The sequence below is a fragment of the Rhinatrema bivittatum genome, chromosome 1 (assembly GCF_901001135.1).
Source record: "Rhinatrema bivittatum chromosome 1, aRhiBiv1.1, whole genome shotgun sequence".
NCBI classification, from domain to species: domain Eukaryota; kingdom Metazoa; phylum Chordata; class Amphibia; order Gymnophiona; family Rhinatrematidae; genus Rhinatrema; species Rhinatrema bivittatum.
In genome coordinates this window covers 797,009,022-797,026,889 of record NC_042615.1, presented here as the reverse complement: position 1 = coordinate 797,026,889, position 17,868 = coordinate 797,009,022, and the positions used below count along the sequence as shown (strand labels likewise).

The window sequence follows — 17,868 nt, the reverse complement described above, 5'->3', positions numbered from 1 at the left end:
GGGTCTGGGTGAAGGAAAATGAAACAGCACAATAAACTGAAACCAGATATTTGAACGATTACAATTTTGTGTGCAGACTGATATTTTTCTTATTTTTAATCAGAAATATCTTCTATTAAAAGATGTTAGTTGTCTTCGGTTAATTTTCTTTGCAATTAGCATGAATGACTTGAGGTTTACAAGGATTAATTTTGTCTTAAAAAAAAAAAAAAAAGTAGAATCACCTTAGAATATGGTATCCTAGATAGGCAATAACATTCATGCTAACAGTGCATTTCAAATTCAGGTGTGCATTATTCTTTATGGCCCTTTAGAATGGACAAGCTTTGAGAGGTGGCAGAAGCTTTCAATGCATTTTGGTACAATTGTCCAGATCCTATAATAACTAATGTAGCTTTATTTTCAATTTTGGAGTGTTTGTTTGGCATCATAGTAAGCCCCCCATTTTTACCAACTGGATTTTTAATAGTATATTTTTGTTGTTGTTTTGCTTTGTAGCTCACGAAGGCTCATCGTCAAGGCCACATGGTAAAAGTTGACTGGCTGGACCGACTGACCTTTAGAGAAATTGAAATGATCAATGAGGTAGGTTGTCATGCCTATTTCAGAGTTGCCAAGTCTTTGGTGTAGATACAGTGCAGATGATTTTGCTGTCTTTTATCTTCCATGTTGAGCACTGGACAGATTACCTTGGTGATGATTTCAGCTAGGATGAAAATATTATTCTCACAGGACAAGCAGGATGGTAGTTCTCACATATGGATGACATCATCAGGATGGAGCCCAATCATGGAACACTTTTGTCAAAGTTTCTAGAACTTTGACTGGTACCTACTGGGCATGCCCAGCATAGCACCAACCTTGCATCCAGCAGGGGTCCCCCTTCAGTCTTCTTTTTTCCGCGCAGCAGAAGCCACACAGGCTAAGGAGCTCTCTGGAGATTCCTGACAGGAATTGTCCTCACGGAACTTCATTCAAAAATTTTCAAAACCTTCTACCCCATAGGGGTCTCCCTATTGATATCCATAGTCCGTGGTCGAAAGGTAAGGTTTTACCCTTGTTGCGTTCGATTCCCGTCGAGTTATCCCTTCGGGGCCTACTGGCCATCGACCGCACTGCGGCTAAATTTTTGTCTGAGTCATGGCATTGGGTTTTTGTCCATGCCCCAACTGTACTCAAACAATGTCCAAAACTGACCTGCATGGGGTCTGTGTTATGTGTTTCGGGTCTGGCCACGATGTCCTTATTTGCACCAAATGTGCCCAAATGATACCTAAGGGCCGTAAGACTCGTTTAGAGAAGATGGACTTTCTCTTTCAGTTAAAAACCTTGACTCCATCGATAGCTTCGGCGTTGTCCGAGCTGGTGCCATTGGCTTCTCGCCAGCACCGGGACACTGCTGCTGTTCAACCGGTGTCGACGATTACAAAGGTGTCAATTGCCTCCTCAAGAAAAGGACCGAGGAGAACACCGTAAAAAGTGTCAACACCGCCATCGGAAGGCTCAGTCCGTCGATCCCGGCACATCCTCGGCATCGACGTTGACAGAGCCACCAACAAAGAAGCCCCGTCCAGAAAAGGCCCCATCCTCTTCTGTGACCGGGTCACCGAGGCGTTCCCCTCCTTCAGTGGTGTCGGGATATGCGATTCCACCTTCACCGGTGGACCCTCCGGCTACGCCAGTGCTGCCTCCTACTCCAGTGCTGGGGTTCCATGCCCCAGGCTTCCATGAGAAATTGGATCGGATGATCTAAGAGGCCATCGGTAAAGCGCTTCAGGGCTTCCAACCTCCATCGACGCCAGTACCGGTCCCCGAGCCGGTCACCGATCCGATTCTCGTAGCGCTCGCACCGCTACTGGGTAGATTGGATGCGTTGATCAGTGCCCTGCCTCCGATGGAACCAAGAGCACCGGTGGGTCCAGTTCCTTCCACACCGATTCCATTATCGGATGATGAGGAAACACAGTTACCCATTCCACCGTCTGGAATTTTACCACCGATTCGTCCATTGATGTCACCGGTGCCATCGGTTCCTCCATCGATGCCTCCATCAATGCCGTCTGTGCCTTGACCTGGTCCTTCAGGATTAGCACCATTTCTCCCTACTGGAGACCCACTATGTGCTGGAGATCAGCCCTACAATCCTTGGACCGATGATTCGTCCCAGGATTCGAATGATTTACCATCAGAGCCCTCTCCCCCATATGAAAGATGATGCTCTCCACCAGAAGATCTGTCTTTTATTAATTTCATCAAGCAAATGTCTGAAACCATTCCTTTTCAGCTTCAGATGGAAGAGGAGTCTAGGCATAAGATGCTGGAAGTACTCCAATTTCTAGATGCCCCTAAGAAAATCATGTCCATACCCATTCATGAAATCCTGCTTGATCTCCTAAAGAGAAACTGGGAACATCCATGTTCGGTCCCACCAGTCAACCGCAAGACAGATGCCACTTATCTGATACAGTCAGCTTCGGGGTTCCAAAAATCACAGTTGGATCATCACTCTGTGGTTGTTGAATCAGCCCAGAAGAAGGCACAGCATTCAAAACCTCATTCCTCCAGGGAAGGAACAAAAATCCCTGGATGCTTTTGGCAGGCATGTCTTCCATGGCTCCATGCTCATATCTCGCATCGCATCTTACCAGTTATACATGACACAGTATAACAGAGATCTTTTTAAAAGAATCCATGACTTCTCTGATTCTTTACCAGAGCAACTCCAGACTCAACTTCATGCTCTGGCTCAGAAAGGTCTAGATGCGGGAAAGCATGAGGTCTGCGCTACATATGATATCTTTGACTCGGCCCCTAGAGTGTCTGCAGCGGGAATTAGTGCCAGAAGATGGGCCTGGCTCAAATCATCAGACTTAAGACCAGAAGTCCAAGACAGGTTAGCAGATCTACCCTGTGTGAGCGATAATCTCTTTGGGGGAAAAGATTCGAGAGACTGTGACGCAGTTGAAGGATCACCATGATACTCTGCGCCAGTTTTCTTCTGTTCCGTCTGCGTTCCCGTCTGCCCCTAAGAGAGCTCTCAGACGTGACTCTAAGTGGCCGGCCTACAAGCCAAGGAAGTTTTATCCTCCGGCTTCTAGAGGACGCCCTTCTAGACCTTACCAAAAAGGTCAATCCAGGCAGACTCTGCCTCAAAAGTCTCAGCCAGCTTCTCAGCCTGGACCAGCGTCAGGGTTTTGACTCTTTTCTAGAGAGTGTAAGCCAACCTCCTCTTCCATCCATACCGGTCAGAAGTCGGCTCTACCACTTCAATAGCGCTTAGCATACAGTCAGCACAGACCAGTGGGTACTGGCAGTAGTCACTCAGGGTTACCACCTAAATTTCCTGACTATTCCAGCGGACTCTCCGCCTCGGCTAACATGAGGAACGTCCGACCACTCTCCGTCACTCAAACAGGAGGTCTCACTCCTGCTCAAGTCCCGAGCAATAGAACCGGTGCCCCTCTCCCAGCAGGGCAAGGGTTTTATTCCCGGTATTTTCTAATACCAAAAAAGTCAGGTGGCATACGCCAGATACTGGACCTCCATGCCCTAAACAAATGTTTGCAGAGAGAAAAATTCAAAATGGTAACCTTGGGTTCTCTACTGCCTCTTCTACAAAGAGGAGATTGGCTATGCTCTCTAGATCTCCAAGACGCTTACACACACATGTCATCGCAAATACTTGCGATTCCTGGTCAGCCCCTTTCATTTCCAGTACCGTGTATTACCATTCGGCCTGGCGTCCACTCCACGAGTATTCACCAAGTGCCTGGTGGTGGTCGCAGCCTTCCTCAGGAATCAGGGTGTCCATGTCTACCCTTATCTCGACAATTGGTTGATAAGGGCTCCAACTCAGCATCTCACTATCAACACAATGATTTCCTTAGGGTTTCTAATCAACTATCCCAAATCCAAGATAGTTCCATCTCAAGCCCTATCCTTTATAGGGGCCGACCTAAACACTGTACAGGCTAAAGCCTTCCTCCCCCAGGATCGCGCTTTCGCCATAACATCTCTGGCTCATCAACTGCAGACTCGAGTGTCTTCAACTGCTTGTCATTTCCTCATACTGCTGGGTCACATGGCGTCCTAGGTGCATGTCATTCCGATGGCTCGCCTCGCCATGAGAGTAATGCAGTGGACCTTAAAGTGCCAGTGGATTCAAGCTTGTCAGCCAATGTCCAGCATTGTCCAGGTTACCAAACAGCTCCGTCTGTCACTAGCCTGGTGGATGCACCATTCCAATCTCATTCAAGGCCTTCCATTTCAGGCTTCAGATCCTCAAATTACCTTAACAGATGCATCCAACCTCGGGTGGGGTGCACATGTAGGCAGCCTGCAGACTCTGGGAACCTGGTCTCCAAAAACCAAATACATTTCCTGGAGCTACAGGTGATCAGATATGTCCTCAAGGCCTTTCAGGACTGCCTATTAAACTGTGTCAGGAAGCTGCACATTTATTTATTTATTTATTTAGAACTTTTCTATACCGACATTCATATAAAATATCAAATCGGTTTACATGGAACTCGGGTAACTTAACATGATATGGGCATGGGCCCTTTCCTGCTCGATGTCCCTCAAAGCAACCTACTTGCCGGGAGTGAACAATGTGTTGGCAGACAAGCTGAGTCGCAGTTTCCATCTGCATGAGTGGTCTTTCAACCCCGCAGTAGCGGACACGATATTCCAACGTTGGGGTTACCCTCGCATAGACCTCTTTGCGTCGGTCCACAGCCACAAAGTAGACAACTTCTGCTCTCTCATTCGCAGTCACCACTCGCAACCAAGAGATGCCTTCGCCCTCTCCTGGGCCAGCGGTCTCCTTTATGCATACCCTCCACTTCCTCTCATTTCAAAGACTCTCGTGAAGCTCCGGCAAGACAAGGGATTAATGATTCTGATAGCTCCCCACTGGCCACACCAGGTATGGTTTCCAATCCTCCAGGACCTATCAGTACGCCGACACGTTTTTCTGGGGAAGGATCCCCTTCTTATAACTCAGAACAAAGGGCATCTACGATACCCCAACCTCCAAGCTCTGTCTCTGAAGGCCTAGATGTTGAAAGGTTAATACTCCAACCTTTTAACCTTTCAGAGTCTGTATCCCGAGTCCTGGTGGCTTCATGAAAGCCTTCAACGAGAAGATCTTATCGCTCTAAAAGGAAGAGATTTACGGTCTGGTGCTCTTCCATGTCCATAAGCCCCTTCACTTGTTCCACTGTGAGGTTCCTGGACTGTCTCTGGCACCTGTCAGAGTTAGGCCTAAAAACTTCCTCTATCAGGGTGTATGTTAGTGCAGTGTCTGCGTACCATAAGGGTATAGATAATGTTTCAATTTCCACACAACCACTAGTATCACGTTTCATGAGAGGCTTGCTCCATTTAAAACGTTCACTGTGCCCTCCTGCCCCTGCTTGGGACCTTAATGTGGTTTTGGGACGGCTCTTGAAACCTCCGTTTGAGCCTCTCCACTCCTGTGATCTCCACTATCTCACCTGGAAGGTAGTTTTTCTTCTTGCAATCACGTCCACTCGAAGAATTAGTGAATTTCAGGCATTAGTTACCTACCCGCTTTACACTAAGATTCTACATGACAGGGTAGTGCTCTGCATGCACCCTAAATTTTTGCCGAAGGTAGTGTCGGAATTTCATATTAACCAATTTATTATCCTACCTACCTTCTTTTCCCAGGCCCCATTCCAACCCAGGAGAACAGGCTGTGCATTCCCTGGAATGCAAACGTGCTCTAGCTTTCTATCTGGACCGCACGACCGCCCACAGGAAATCCACTCAATTGTTTGCTTCTTTTGATACCATCAAATTGGGAAATCCTGTGGGTAAGCAGATCCTCTCCTCCTGGTTAGAGGACTGCATTTCTTTTGGCTACCAGCAAGCAGGCATTCCACTGCAAGACCGTGTAAAAGCACACTCGGTCAGGGCCATGGCGATATCAGTAGCGCACCTCCGTTTGGTGCCGCTTGTTGATATTTGTAAGGCTGCTACCTGGAGTTCTCTCCATACATTCGCAGTACATTATTGTTTAGATAAGGCTGGCAGGCAAGATTCCATCTTTGGCCAGTCTGTTCTACGCAACTTCTTTTCAGTTTAACTACCCAACATCCTTCCCCCGACCCGTTCAGAGTTCAGGATGCCCTCCTAACCACATTTCCACCCCTGTTGTTGTGCCTGTTGCACGTCTTGGGTGCATTTGGTGCTTTGCTCGGGCATCCTCAGCTCGGTACTCGCCCATGTGTGAGGACTACCATCCTGCTTGTCCTGTGAGAAAGCAGAGTTGCTTACCTGTAACAGGTGTTCTCAGAGGACAGCAGGATGTTAGTCCTCACGAAACCTACCTGCCACCCCGCAGAGTTGGGTTCGTTTATGTTTTCTTATTTTATTTTTCGCACGTACCTTTGCTATATTACCAGACTGAAGGGGGACCCCTGCTGGATGCAGGGTTGGTGCTATGCTAGGCATGCGCAGTAGGTGCCAGTCAAAGTTCTAGAAACTTTGACAAAAGTGTTCCGTGATTGGGCTCCATCCTGATGATGTCACCCATGTGTGAGGACTAACATCCTGCTGTCCTGTGAGAACACCTGTTACAGGTAAGCAACTCTGCTGTTTCAGTGATGACATAAGGTTTTCTTTCATGCTCAACCACTTGATATTTTTGCATTTTGTTTTAACGTTGTGTGACCGAATTTAATGTAGAAATATTCTCTTCTAGTGTTCTGCACACCTGCTTTTGTATACAGTGGGAAGAAGCAATAAGGACTAGGAAAAAAATAAATAAAAAACTCACTCTCCTACCCTGCCCACATACTGGCAGATATTTTCCTGAAGAGAAAGTACTGTCAACTCTTTTTGTATTTTTAATTTGCTAGTATATGTTCTTTCCTGTTTTCCCTTTGAATCATCATCTTTGTTTCTTTGTGTTTCTGTTGTAAGGATTGTTGGGTAAAACTGATGTATTACTGCTGTGGGGAATTAATACACTTGGGTGTACTCTGGCTTTATTGGGGAGCCTCCTGGAGGAAACGAGACCTTAGCCAGGCTAATGGGAAAGGATTAGTAAAAAACTGTGAGTGCTATGTATGTATATTTTATGGAGCAGTGGCAGGAGGTGGGGGAAGACCTCAAGGAGCAATAGGGATGGGAAGAGACCAGAAGAGTGGTGCAAGGTATGGCAGCAGAGAGGAGGTGATGAGGTGTAAACAAGCAGTGACACAAGATGAGGAAGGGGAGGGAAGACAAGAAGTGAAGCAGATGGAGGTGGGAGGGGAGCTGGAGGAGCAGGATTGATGGAGGAGCAATGGGTTGTAGACAGTTCCTAATATGATCAGTTAATGTAGTTATTAAGGGGTTAAACTGCCCAGTACAGCAAAAGCACTTGATTGCAATCTGATACCATAGTGAGTCTGTACATGCTACTGCTGGTTTTCTGTGTGGAATTCTTATAAGAGCTGTGAGGAGGGCCCAGGTTATGAGCCTACAAGATATGAGAGAGACAGATTAATACTGATTATATGGGGATTTTTTTGTTGCTGCTGTGGAGAAACCTACTTGATTGAAGTTGTTTTTAATTGTGTTTTTTTGGTTTGAGAGTGATCAGTTTTCCTCATTTCCTCAGTCTGTCTGTGTACTGTTTCCCCTGGAATTCTAATTTGAACAAGGTGATCAAGGAGTCCCCCCAACAATATAATAATATATGCAGAGTACTAAAGAGTAGGGGCTAAGTTAGCACCAATAACATTTTCTTGACGAGCACTGGCTCTCAGATGAAGTCACAGTCTGATGTCATTGGCAGACACAATGGCTACCCTTAGTCCTTTGGACAGCTGACTCCTTTTCCTTCCCCCTCTCCCTGCAATTCCCACAACTTTGGCACTGTAGCTGATGATACAAAACAAGTGAGTCTCACAGGCAGGGTGGCTGCCTATAGGTACTCGCCTACTCTGCCTACTGGTAAATCTGCCCCTGGTTAGAAGTGCATCTTGGGGATGCATCCTGACACTGGCAGAGAAAAGTCAGGACTGTCGCAACTATGCTGACCTTGGAGCTGAGAAACTAAGAAATATTTTTACAAATTAAACTGCCTTGCAAGCAAATAAATCTCCTGTCGTTGCAACTTCTACTAAGGTAAGGAGCACAGTGTAAATTCTGCAGTGACGGTACTTTCTCTTTACTAGTAAGCTGCACCCTATCAGGTCGATCCAGTAAAGTGTGCTCCATCGGAGCGCACTGTCACCCTGCTCTGGACGCGTGTTTTCCCTTACCCCTTATTCAGTAAGGGGAGGAAAACACGCGGCCCACCCGTGGCACCTAATAGCGCCCTCAACATGCAAATGCATGTTGAGGGCCCTATTAGGTATTCCCGAGCGATCCAGTAAGTAAAATGTGCAGCCAAGCCGCACATTTTACTCTAAGAAATTAGCGCCGCCCAAAGGTCGGCGCTAATTTCTTCCGGCGCCAGGGAAGTGCACAGAAAAGCAGTAAAAACTGCTTTTCTGTGCACCCTCCGACTTAATATCATAGCGATATTAAGTCGGAGGTCCCCAAAAGTATAAAAAAGTAAAAAAAAAAAAAATAAAAAATTTTGAATTCGGCCCGCAGCTGTCGGGCCGAAAACCGGATGCTCAATTTTGCCGGCGTCCGGTTTCCGAGCCCGTGGCTGTCAGCGGGCTCGAGAACCGACGCCGGCAAAATTGAGCGTCGGCTGTCAAACCCGCTGACAGCCGCCGCTCCAGGCCAAAAGGAGGCGCTAGGGACACGCTAGTGTCCCTAGCGCCTCCTTTTCCTCGTTTGCACCGCGTTGCCTAATTTAAATACTGGATCGCACGCACCGGCGAGGGGCCGGTGCGCGCGCCGGGAGAGCGGGCGTTAGTCCGCTCTCCCACGGACTTTACTGGATCGGGCTGTATGAAAGTAAGGATTTACATGCGTAAAAATGGGTTTTTGAAAATTGCTACTTTTACGCACTTAACTCCTTTGAAAATTCACTCTGTAGGGCTGAAGTTTCAGAAGGTTTTAAATGCGTAAATGGATTTTTAAAAATTTCTAAGATATATGCTATTTTTGTGTGCGTAATTCCTTTGAAAATTACCTCCTGTGTTCTATACAGTTTTTTTTAAAATTATGCAAAAAATAATGTTCACTTTGTATCAATTAAATAATTGACAAGACATTTTTATTCACTTTTAGCTTAAATCCTGAAATTCCTATGTACCTCTGGAACCTGCCATGTCTTCAAGCGTAACAAATCCCTTCAGACACATTTAGTCAATGCTGTCAAAGCAAGAAGGCTCAAATCTGGTCCTCAAGGACTGAAAACATTTTTTAAATTTCAGAGTAACCAAGATATGGAAATTAACTCTGTTCTTCATCCAGCTGTACACCCTTTTGGCTGAAGAATATTCAGGTTGCTTTGTGGATCTTTAGGACTGGGTTTAAGAATCCATACTCTAAAGCAGTGGGGTCTCCTAAATGCTGTCCTCTGAGGCTGCAACCCAGTTGGGTTTTCAGAATTGCCACACTGAATATACACAATATCAAGTTGCATGCCCTGCCTCCATTATTATGCAACTAGAATCTCATGCATATCTGTTGTGGAAATCCTGAGAACCCAACTGGGTTGTGGCCTCTGAGGACCGAGTTTAGGAAAACCTGCTTTTAAACTTAAAAACAAACTGGGAAGATCACTTGCTGCGAGCATTTTTAAATTACGTTTTGTGGATTGGGGCCAGAGGGGCATGAAAGAGAGAGCATGCGTGACGGCAAGGTCAGAGCACTGAAGTGGCTGTGCTGATTCCTCGCTTTGTCGCCCGACTCAGTAGCCCAGTTGGAACAGAGGTCAGGGAGTCCCAGATGGATTGTTTGCTTTTGTTTGTCCTTACAAAAGTGGAGGATCATGCAGTTGAGGGAAGGTATTGGCAAGTTTAAAATTCAGCTACTGCATTAAGGGTTTAATTCTACTTTTTTTGTATTGATACCTTCTGGGAGAGATAGCTGATGATGGAGGGTAGGAAATGGAACTCTCTATTGATAACATCTGCTTGCTTGTGGTGGCAGGAAATACATAATTCACTTGATGAGACTCTTCCTTTAGGGTTATGACCACTTCTCTCTGACCCTCATTTAAGAGGATAAAAATAGCGTTTAATTATTTCCCATTATTTATTTAATTATTATTTTTTTAATATACCGACATTAGATCTGAGATATCACATTGGTTTACATTCAGGTACTGTAGGCATTTCTCTATCCCCAGAGGGCTCACAATCTAAGTTTTTGTACCTGAGGCAATGGAGGGTAAAGTGACTTGCCCAAGGTCACAAGGAGCGACAGCGGGACTCGAACCGTGGTCTCCTGGTTCGTAGCCCACTGCTCTAACCACTAGAAATCGCTGCAACATTCAGTGATCTGATGTTTTTGTCATGGCATTAAAGTATGGTTATTACTCAGTTAAGAGAATATGTGTGATTGACTTCCCTGCCCTTTAATGTGCAGACTACATTCTTGACTCTTTCATTACAGAGCGAAAAAAGGAGTTCTAATTTTATGTACCTGATGGTAGAGTTTCCTTGTGTCAAGTGTGATGATAAAGAATATGGAATAGTTTACTATGAGAAGGTAAGTTGTGTTTTTTTTTTTTTTTAAGTTCTTACTAAAAATAATAATAAAAAAAAAAAGTTCTCACCCCCAAAATGGCAGGGTTCCCTGCTGAGAAGAAGCATTTCGTAGTGAGATTACGACAGACAGCTGTCACCAGCAGATGCTTTTACACATAAAGTACAAATCAAAACAGTACAGCTATAAGATTACAGAAACCACTCAGTCAAGCAGTGCAGTTCAAGATCACAGAATTTAATGATACTCCAAGCAATTATAAAGTTTTATACAGTTAAGTTAGTCGGAACTAATTCTTTTGCTATGTTATGATGATAGTGGAGGAACAATAAAGAGAACTTTTACAAAGTTATATATTGTTTTGATATTTGCATTTTGTGTGTGCTCAGAATGTAGAGATTCACTATCCTTGGGTTCAGACATTATGAAGTAGGAAATCACCCGACTCCGGTGTGGAGAGGAGTGGGGAAGAAAGCGGTTTCCTAAGCCGTAGAAAAGCAGCCTCTTTCTGTGCTGTCTCACGATGAGGAAGTTCCAGCGGGATTTACTAAACTCCAGGACCCGAGTACAGCAGTTTAGGAAAGACCACAGAAAGTTTCTTCACATTACCGTGGCACGGAAAATCATGTGCTCCTGGCTCTGGCAGTGCCCAGGGTGGCCTGCTCTAGCAAATGTAATTGCATTAAAGAAAAAGCCTTGGTCCGTCACTGACCTGCCCCCTCCCCCACCCTCTCCCGTCTCCAGCAGCTCGCCAACAGACTCTGAGTATAATCCTGCTCCCACCCATGTTGCTAGAAAATCAGAGTCCCTGCCCAATCACTCCCCTCTATGGCCAAGTTAAGCATGTTCCCTGGGCCAGTGCCATTTTTAAATTTGCCACTGACAGGGCTGGACCACCTGAGCATTGCTTCTGCCCCCCGAAGACCTAGGGACTTCATTTTAGATGGGTGGTGGAGGTGCCATGGAAGGGCCTGATTTTATTTATAAGTACCTTTATTCATTTTCACATAAAACCAACATTGTCACAGAGTTGAACAATAATTAAACAGTAGTTGAATGAATGAGCGTTCCCTGTACGTACTAGGATCAGTCCAGACCGTGGGTTATGTCCCCCGTCCAGCAGATGGAGTCAGAGCAAACTTCCAGGGGTGCTGACATATAAGCCTGTGCACCCCCTAGGGATCCTCAGTATCTCTCTGACTCCAGCAGATGTGAGTGGGGGAACCTTTGCTTCCCCAGTGTGTGGCCTTTGCTACATTTCTTACTCTCTCCTATTTCTTCTTTGACTGGATCAAGCGGACCTGGGCTGCTAAATTTATTAAATAAAAAAAAAAAAAAAAGAAAGGGAAAATTTTCCTCTCACTTCAGGGAGCCTGGAGCCCTGCCCGGGCCTCCCTGTCCTAGGCAGCTTGCCAGCGGGACTGGGTATGTTTTCTTGCCTACCTGTTTCTCCCTCTTCTCCTCCCTTCCGGCGGTGAGTTTTTTTTTGTGAAATTTTCTTTACAGGGTCGCCGTCGGACGGCTTAGGTGGATGCTGGTGGGGCCAGCCTCTCCCCTTCGGCGCGCCGCGATTCGCACTCTCTTCCCCTCGGCCCCGCGACGTTTCATTCCCCGGGGCCGCGGCAGCAGGGAAGTCTCATTCCCCTGCTGCTCCTGCGGGGAGGGTGCCTGGTTGAGCCTGGGTGGACGAGCTCGCTCCCTCCGCGGCGCGCAGTGCTCAGCTCCGGCCTAGGGGAGGTCGCTGAGGGGACTCTTCGCTCCGGCCGCGCGCCATGCAGCGCTTTAAGGGGTCTCCCGGCCCCGACCCGGGGCAGGGCGGATCGCGAGACGGGCCCCCCGGGGTTGGCCTCCCCGGGGGAGAGACCGGATCGGCTTCCCCGACTTTTTCGCCGTCCAACTCCGATCGCCGCGGCTCCAGGGGAAAGGCCCCGCCCCCTTCTTTGGCGGGAGCGGCGGCCATCTTAGAGCTGGAAAGCGCGGCTGATTCAGAGGCGGAGGAGTCCACACATGGTTTTTCACCGCGTTTCAGGCCGATACCAGCGCCATCGTCTCCCTCCATCGCTGCGGGCCCCTCCACGGACCTCTCGCTCGCAGTCCCTCCACCGGCAGGGGGGTTTACGGCGGACTTTGTCCTTTTGATGCACCAGGCGTACCTCCAAAGCCTGCAGCCGGCGGGGGGACCCCCAGGGGGTGCTCCAGCGAACCCCACGCCCGCGAAGATTCCCCGACTGATGGGGGGGGGGGCCAACCCAGCGCCATCTGGGAGTGGCCATAAGACGCTCCTGGCTCTCCCACCCAGCGGAGTGGATCCCACGCAGGACCCTGGGAACGATCCGGCCTCCACGGCTGACGATGACTCGCTCCTGGCAGCGCACCTGGAGTGTGACGACCCACGGGTGCTCCGGATCTTCCGTAAGGAGGAGCTGTCGGACCTCATCCCACACGTCCTCCAGGAATTGGATCTCGATCCGCCCGTCGAACCGCCGGGGCCCCCAGCCCCCTCCGTAGCCTCCGCTAGCTCAAAAGGGGACCCGGTCCTGGCGGGCTTACGTCCTCTGGAGCGAACGTTACTGATTCATGAGTCGTTCCTCCATCTCTTGGTGCGGGAGTGGGACACGCCGGAGGCCTCTCTCAGAGTGGGCAGAGCGATGGACAAACTCTACCCTCTTCCCGGCGACTTTTTGGATCTGCTTAAGGTACCCAAGGTCGACTCGGCAGTCTCTGCCGTCACTAAGAGAACCACAATTCCCGTGACAGGGGGAACGGCCCTCCGGGATGTACAGGACAGAAAGCTGGAAGTCTGCCTCAAAAAGATTTTCGAGGTCTCGGCGCTGGGGGTCCGTGCTGCTATCTGTGGCTCCCTTACCCAGCGAGCCGGGCTTCGGTGGGTGCAGCAGCTACTGACTTCACAGCAACTACCACCGGAAGAAGCGGCGCAAGCGGACCGGCTGGAGGCCGTCATTGCCTACGGGGCTGATGCCCTCCACGATTTACTACGAGTCCTGGCAAGGACCATGGTTTCGGCTGTTTCCGCCAGGCGCCTGCTGTGGCTTCGTAATTGGGCGGCGGACGCTTCGTCCAAATCCAGCCTAGGGTCTCTACCTTTCAAGGGTAGGTTCCTCTTCGGTGAGGATCTTGACCAGATCATCAAATCCCTGGGGGAAAATTCCGTACACAGGTTGCCCGAGGACCGCCAGCGGTCGTATCGTCCGTCTACTTCCTTCTCCAGGAATCGGTCCCGCTCTCAACGGCGATTTCGGGGTTCCAGGTCTCAGGGGCCGAGAAATCCCTCGAACAGGTCGCAGTCATGGACTCGGTCCTTTCGGGGCCGCAGACCACCCAGGGACTCCTCGGCTCCGGGCTCCTCCGGCAAGTCTACCCAATGATGTCAGGCCGGCTCACTCCCCCCTCCCGAGAATCGGAGGACGACTAGCCTGGTTTTACGGGGAGTGGGCCAACATCACCACGGACCAATGGGTCCTAGACATTCTAAGGCGAGGCTACGCTTTGGATTTGCGGTATCCCCCCAAAGAAAGATTCGTCTTCTCACCCTGCGGAGCAAGTCACAAGCGTGTGGGAGTACAAAGCACACTGCACCGTCTCCTAGCCCTGGGGGCCATCTCACCCGTCCCCTCCGGAGAAGTGGGCTTGGGTCATTATTCCATTTACTTCGTGGTGCCCAAGAAAGATGGATCCTTTCGTCCCATCTTAGACCTCAAGGAGGTCAACAAGGCCCTCCGGATACCCCGGTTCCGTATGGAAACTCTTCGGTCCGTCATCGCGGCGGTTCATCAGGGAGAGTTTCTGGCCTCCCTGGATCTGACGGAGGCTTACTTACACATTCCGATCCACCCGGTCCATCACCGGCTCCTCCGCTTCAAGATACTGGATCAACACTTCCAGTTCCAGGCCCTCCCTTTCGGGTTGGCAACGGCGCCCAGGACGTTCACCAAGATAATGGTGGTTGTGGCGGCCGCGCTCCGAAGAGAGGGGATTTTAGTACATCCATACCTGGACGACTGGCTCATCCGAGCGAAGACCTTCTCTCAAGGGCAGCAAGCAGTCGACAGGGTGGTCGGCTTTCTTCAGTCTCTTGGCTGGGTAGTCAACTTCGGCAAGAGCAGTCTCCTTCCGTCGCAGCAGTTGGACTTCCTGGGCGCGCGCTTCGACACCGCTCAAGGCAAGGTCTTCTTGCGGCCGGACAAGGCCCAGACGCTCAGAGAGCAAATTTGCAACTTTGCCGCTCTCCCGGTTCCAACAGCGAGGGATTATCTGCAGATCCTGGGATCAATGGCTTTCGCCATCAACCTAGTGCCGTGGGCCTTTGCACACCTGAGGCCCCTGCAGATGGCGCTACTCTCGCGGTGGAAACCTGTCTCGCAGGACTATCAGGCGATACTACCCCTTCCGCCGGCGGCCAGACTCAGCCTTCGTTGGTGGCTGGACCCCAGGAACTTGGCACAGGGGTGCCCCCTGGAGTCGCCGGAGTGGATCGTGGTCACTACCGATGCCAGTTTGACCGGCTGGGGGGCCGTGTGTCTCCGAAGCTCGGCCCAGGGGCAGTGGACACAGGAACAGAAGACCTGGTCGATCAACCGCCTGGAGACCAGGGCAGTCCGGTTGGCTCTCATTCAATTCCTGCCCCTCATCCGACAGCGGGCGGTCCGCGTTCTCTCGGACAATGCGACCACGGTAGCCTACATCAACCGTCAGGGAGGCACCAAGAGCCCGGGTGTGGCCGTCGAAGCGGCCCGTCTCATGGCCTGGGCGGAGCAGTTCCTCGACCGTCTAGCGGCCTCCCACATCGCAGGCGTGGACAATATTCAGGCAGACTACCTGAGTCGGCAGACGCTGGACCCAGGGGAATGGGCTCTCTCCGACGAGGCAATGTCGCTCATCACTCGGCGCTGGGGAACGCCCGCCATGGATCTCATGGCGACGGCGGGCAATACAAAGGCCCCGCGGTTCTACAGTCGCAGAAGGGACCACGGGGCGGAAGGAGTGGACGCCCTGGTTCTACCTTGGCCCCCTCGTCTTCGGCTGTACGTCTTTCCTCCATGGCCTCTGGTGGGCAAGGTGGTGCGGAAGATCGAAGATCATCCAGGACAGGTCATCCTGGTGGCGCCAGAGTGGCCGCGGCGTCCGTGGTTTGCGGATCTACTCAACTTGGTAGTGGACGGACCCCTGCGATTGTCACACCTTCCGCGACTGCTCCATCAGGGTCCGGTATTTTCGGACCAGGCGGAACACTTTTGTCTCGCGGCTTGGCTTTTGAGAGGCAGAGTCTCCTGCGCAAAGGATACACGGTAACCGTGGTAGACACGCTGCTTAAGGCACGTAAGACCTCCACTTCAGTCGCCTATGTACGGGTCTGGAAGGTGTTTGAGATCTGGTGTGCCGGGCACGGAGCATCCGCGACCACACCTTCTCTCCGTCAGGTCCTAGCCTTTCTTCAGGAGGGCTTGGAGAAGGGCCTTTCCTACAACTCCCTGCGTGTGCAAGTCTCGGCTCTAGCTTCTCTGGCTCGTACCACGGGGCATCCTGACCTTTCGTCTCATCCGGACGTCTCGCGCTTCCTCAAGGGAGTCAAACACCTGCGGCCGCCGGTGCGGCATCCCTATCCCTCCTGGAATCTCAACCTGGTTCTCCGCCTCCTTGGGCAGGCTCCCTACGAACCACTGCGGCAGGCCTCCCTCAAAGATGTCACACTTAAGACGGTGTTCCTGGTCGCCATAGCCTCGGCGAGACGCATCTCCGAGCTTCAGGCGCTCTCGTGCCGGGAACCGTTTCTACGCTTCACGGATTCGGGAGTTTCTATTCGTTCGGTGCCTTCTTTCCTACCTAAAGTGGTGTCGTCCTTCCACTTGAACCAGTGGGTGGAGTTGCCGGCCTTCCCGTCGGATGCGCCTCAGGCCCTCCGGCGTCTCGATGTGAAGCGCTCTCTGCTACACTACTTGGAAGTGACCAATGAGTTCCGGGCTTCCGACCATCTCTTTGTGCTTTGGTCCGGCAATAAGAAAGGACGGCAAGCGTCTAAGACGACTATTGCACGCTGGCTCAAGGATGCAGTTTCCTCGGCCTACATCGGTGCCGGGAAGGCGCCCCCGGAGGGTGTCCGGGCTCATTCGTTGCGTGCTCTGGCCACGTCCCGGGCAGAGTCTCAACATGTTCCCATTCAGGAAATCTGTCGCGCGGCGACATGGAAGTCGCTGCATACCTTCTCGAAGCATTACCGGTTGCAACTACCGGTAGGTGATTCGGGTTCCTTTGGAGACAGGGTTCTTCGAGCAGGGTCTTCAGGGACCCACCCGGTTTAGGGAAGCTTTGGTACATCCCACGGTCTGGACTGATCCTAGTACGTACAGGGAAAAGAAAATTATTCCTTACCTGCTAATTTTCGTTCCTGTAGTACTTAGGATCAGTCCAGACGCCCGCCCGGGGTTGCTAAGTGCTGGTCAGACGCCTGCTCGTGTACGTTTTTTACCCTCTGTCTCTCATATTTCTACATCCTGATGTTTGTGTTTGTTACTCCGTTCTTTCACAGTTCGCATTGCAAGTTGCATTGGTTACTTGTGTTCTGTGGTTACAATTTGTTTGGTGCTTGATCCATCCTACTTTCCTGTCCAGTATTTCTGGCTCTGGGCTTTGATATTCTCGATACTGAGGATCCCTAGGGGGTGCACAGGCTTATATGTCAGCACCCCTGGAAGTTTGCTCTGACTCCATCTGCTGGACTGGGGACATAACCCACGGTCTGGACTGATCCTAAGTACTACAGGAACGAAAATTAGCAGGTAAGGAATAATTTTCTTATAGTGACAGCAGATTATAAACACGAAACATTGCATTCCCCGAAGCCCACGAGCCTCCCCTCTCTCCCCTCCCCCTCCTCGCATGACGGGGCACAGGATCCTGAACAGAGAACACTAAGAGGAGGCTGCTGGGGTCTTCTCAGCATCCCCTAGTACAACAAACACCCCCCCCTCCCCTAGGCCTTAGTAAAGGGACGCAGCATAAGAAAAGCAAATTACGGGGCAGGGATATGTCATTGAGTATTAAACTACGCGTCCTGTGAGGCAGCGATTGGATCTAGGCAGCCCAAACGGAAAGGAAGGGCCGAGTTTTGTGAGCTCTATCTCTGCGTTCCGCCTCTTCTTTTTTTTTTTTTTTGGTCAGGCAGAGGAGGTGGGTTTGGTTTTTCCAGTATGTCAAATTAGGCAGCCAGGTGAGGAGTATGGA

The 17,868-nt window shown here is 50.2% G+C and overlaps 1 protein-coding gene across 1 annotated transcript in view; it reads left to right on the top strand.

Annotated features, from left to right (window-relative positions):
• PIK3C3 (phosphatidylinositol 3-kinase catalytic subunit type 3) overlaps nucleotides 1-17,868 on the top strand; it is a 498,179-nt gene that overhangs the window by 86,939 nt on the left and 393,372 nt on the right. The window contains 2 exon segments of the mRNA XM_029581010.1: nucleotides 499-585; nucleotides 10,537-10,632. Coding sequence (XP_029436870.1) covers nucleotides 499-585; nucleotides 10,537-10,632 — 183 coding nt within the window.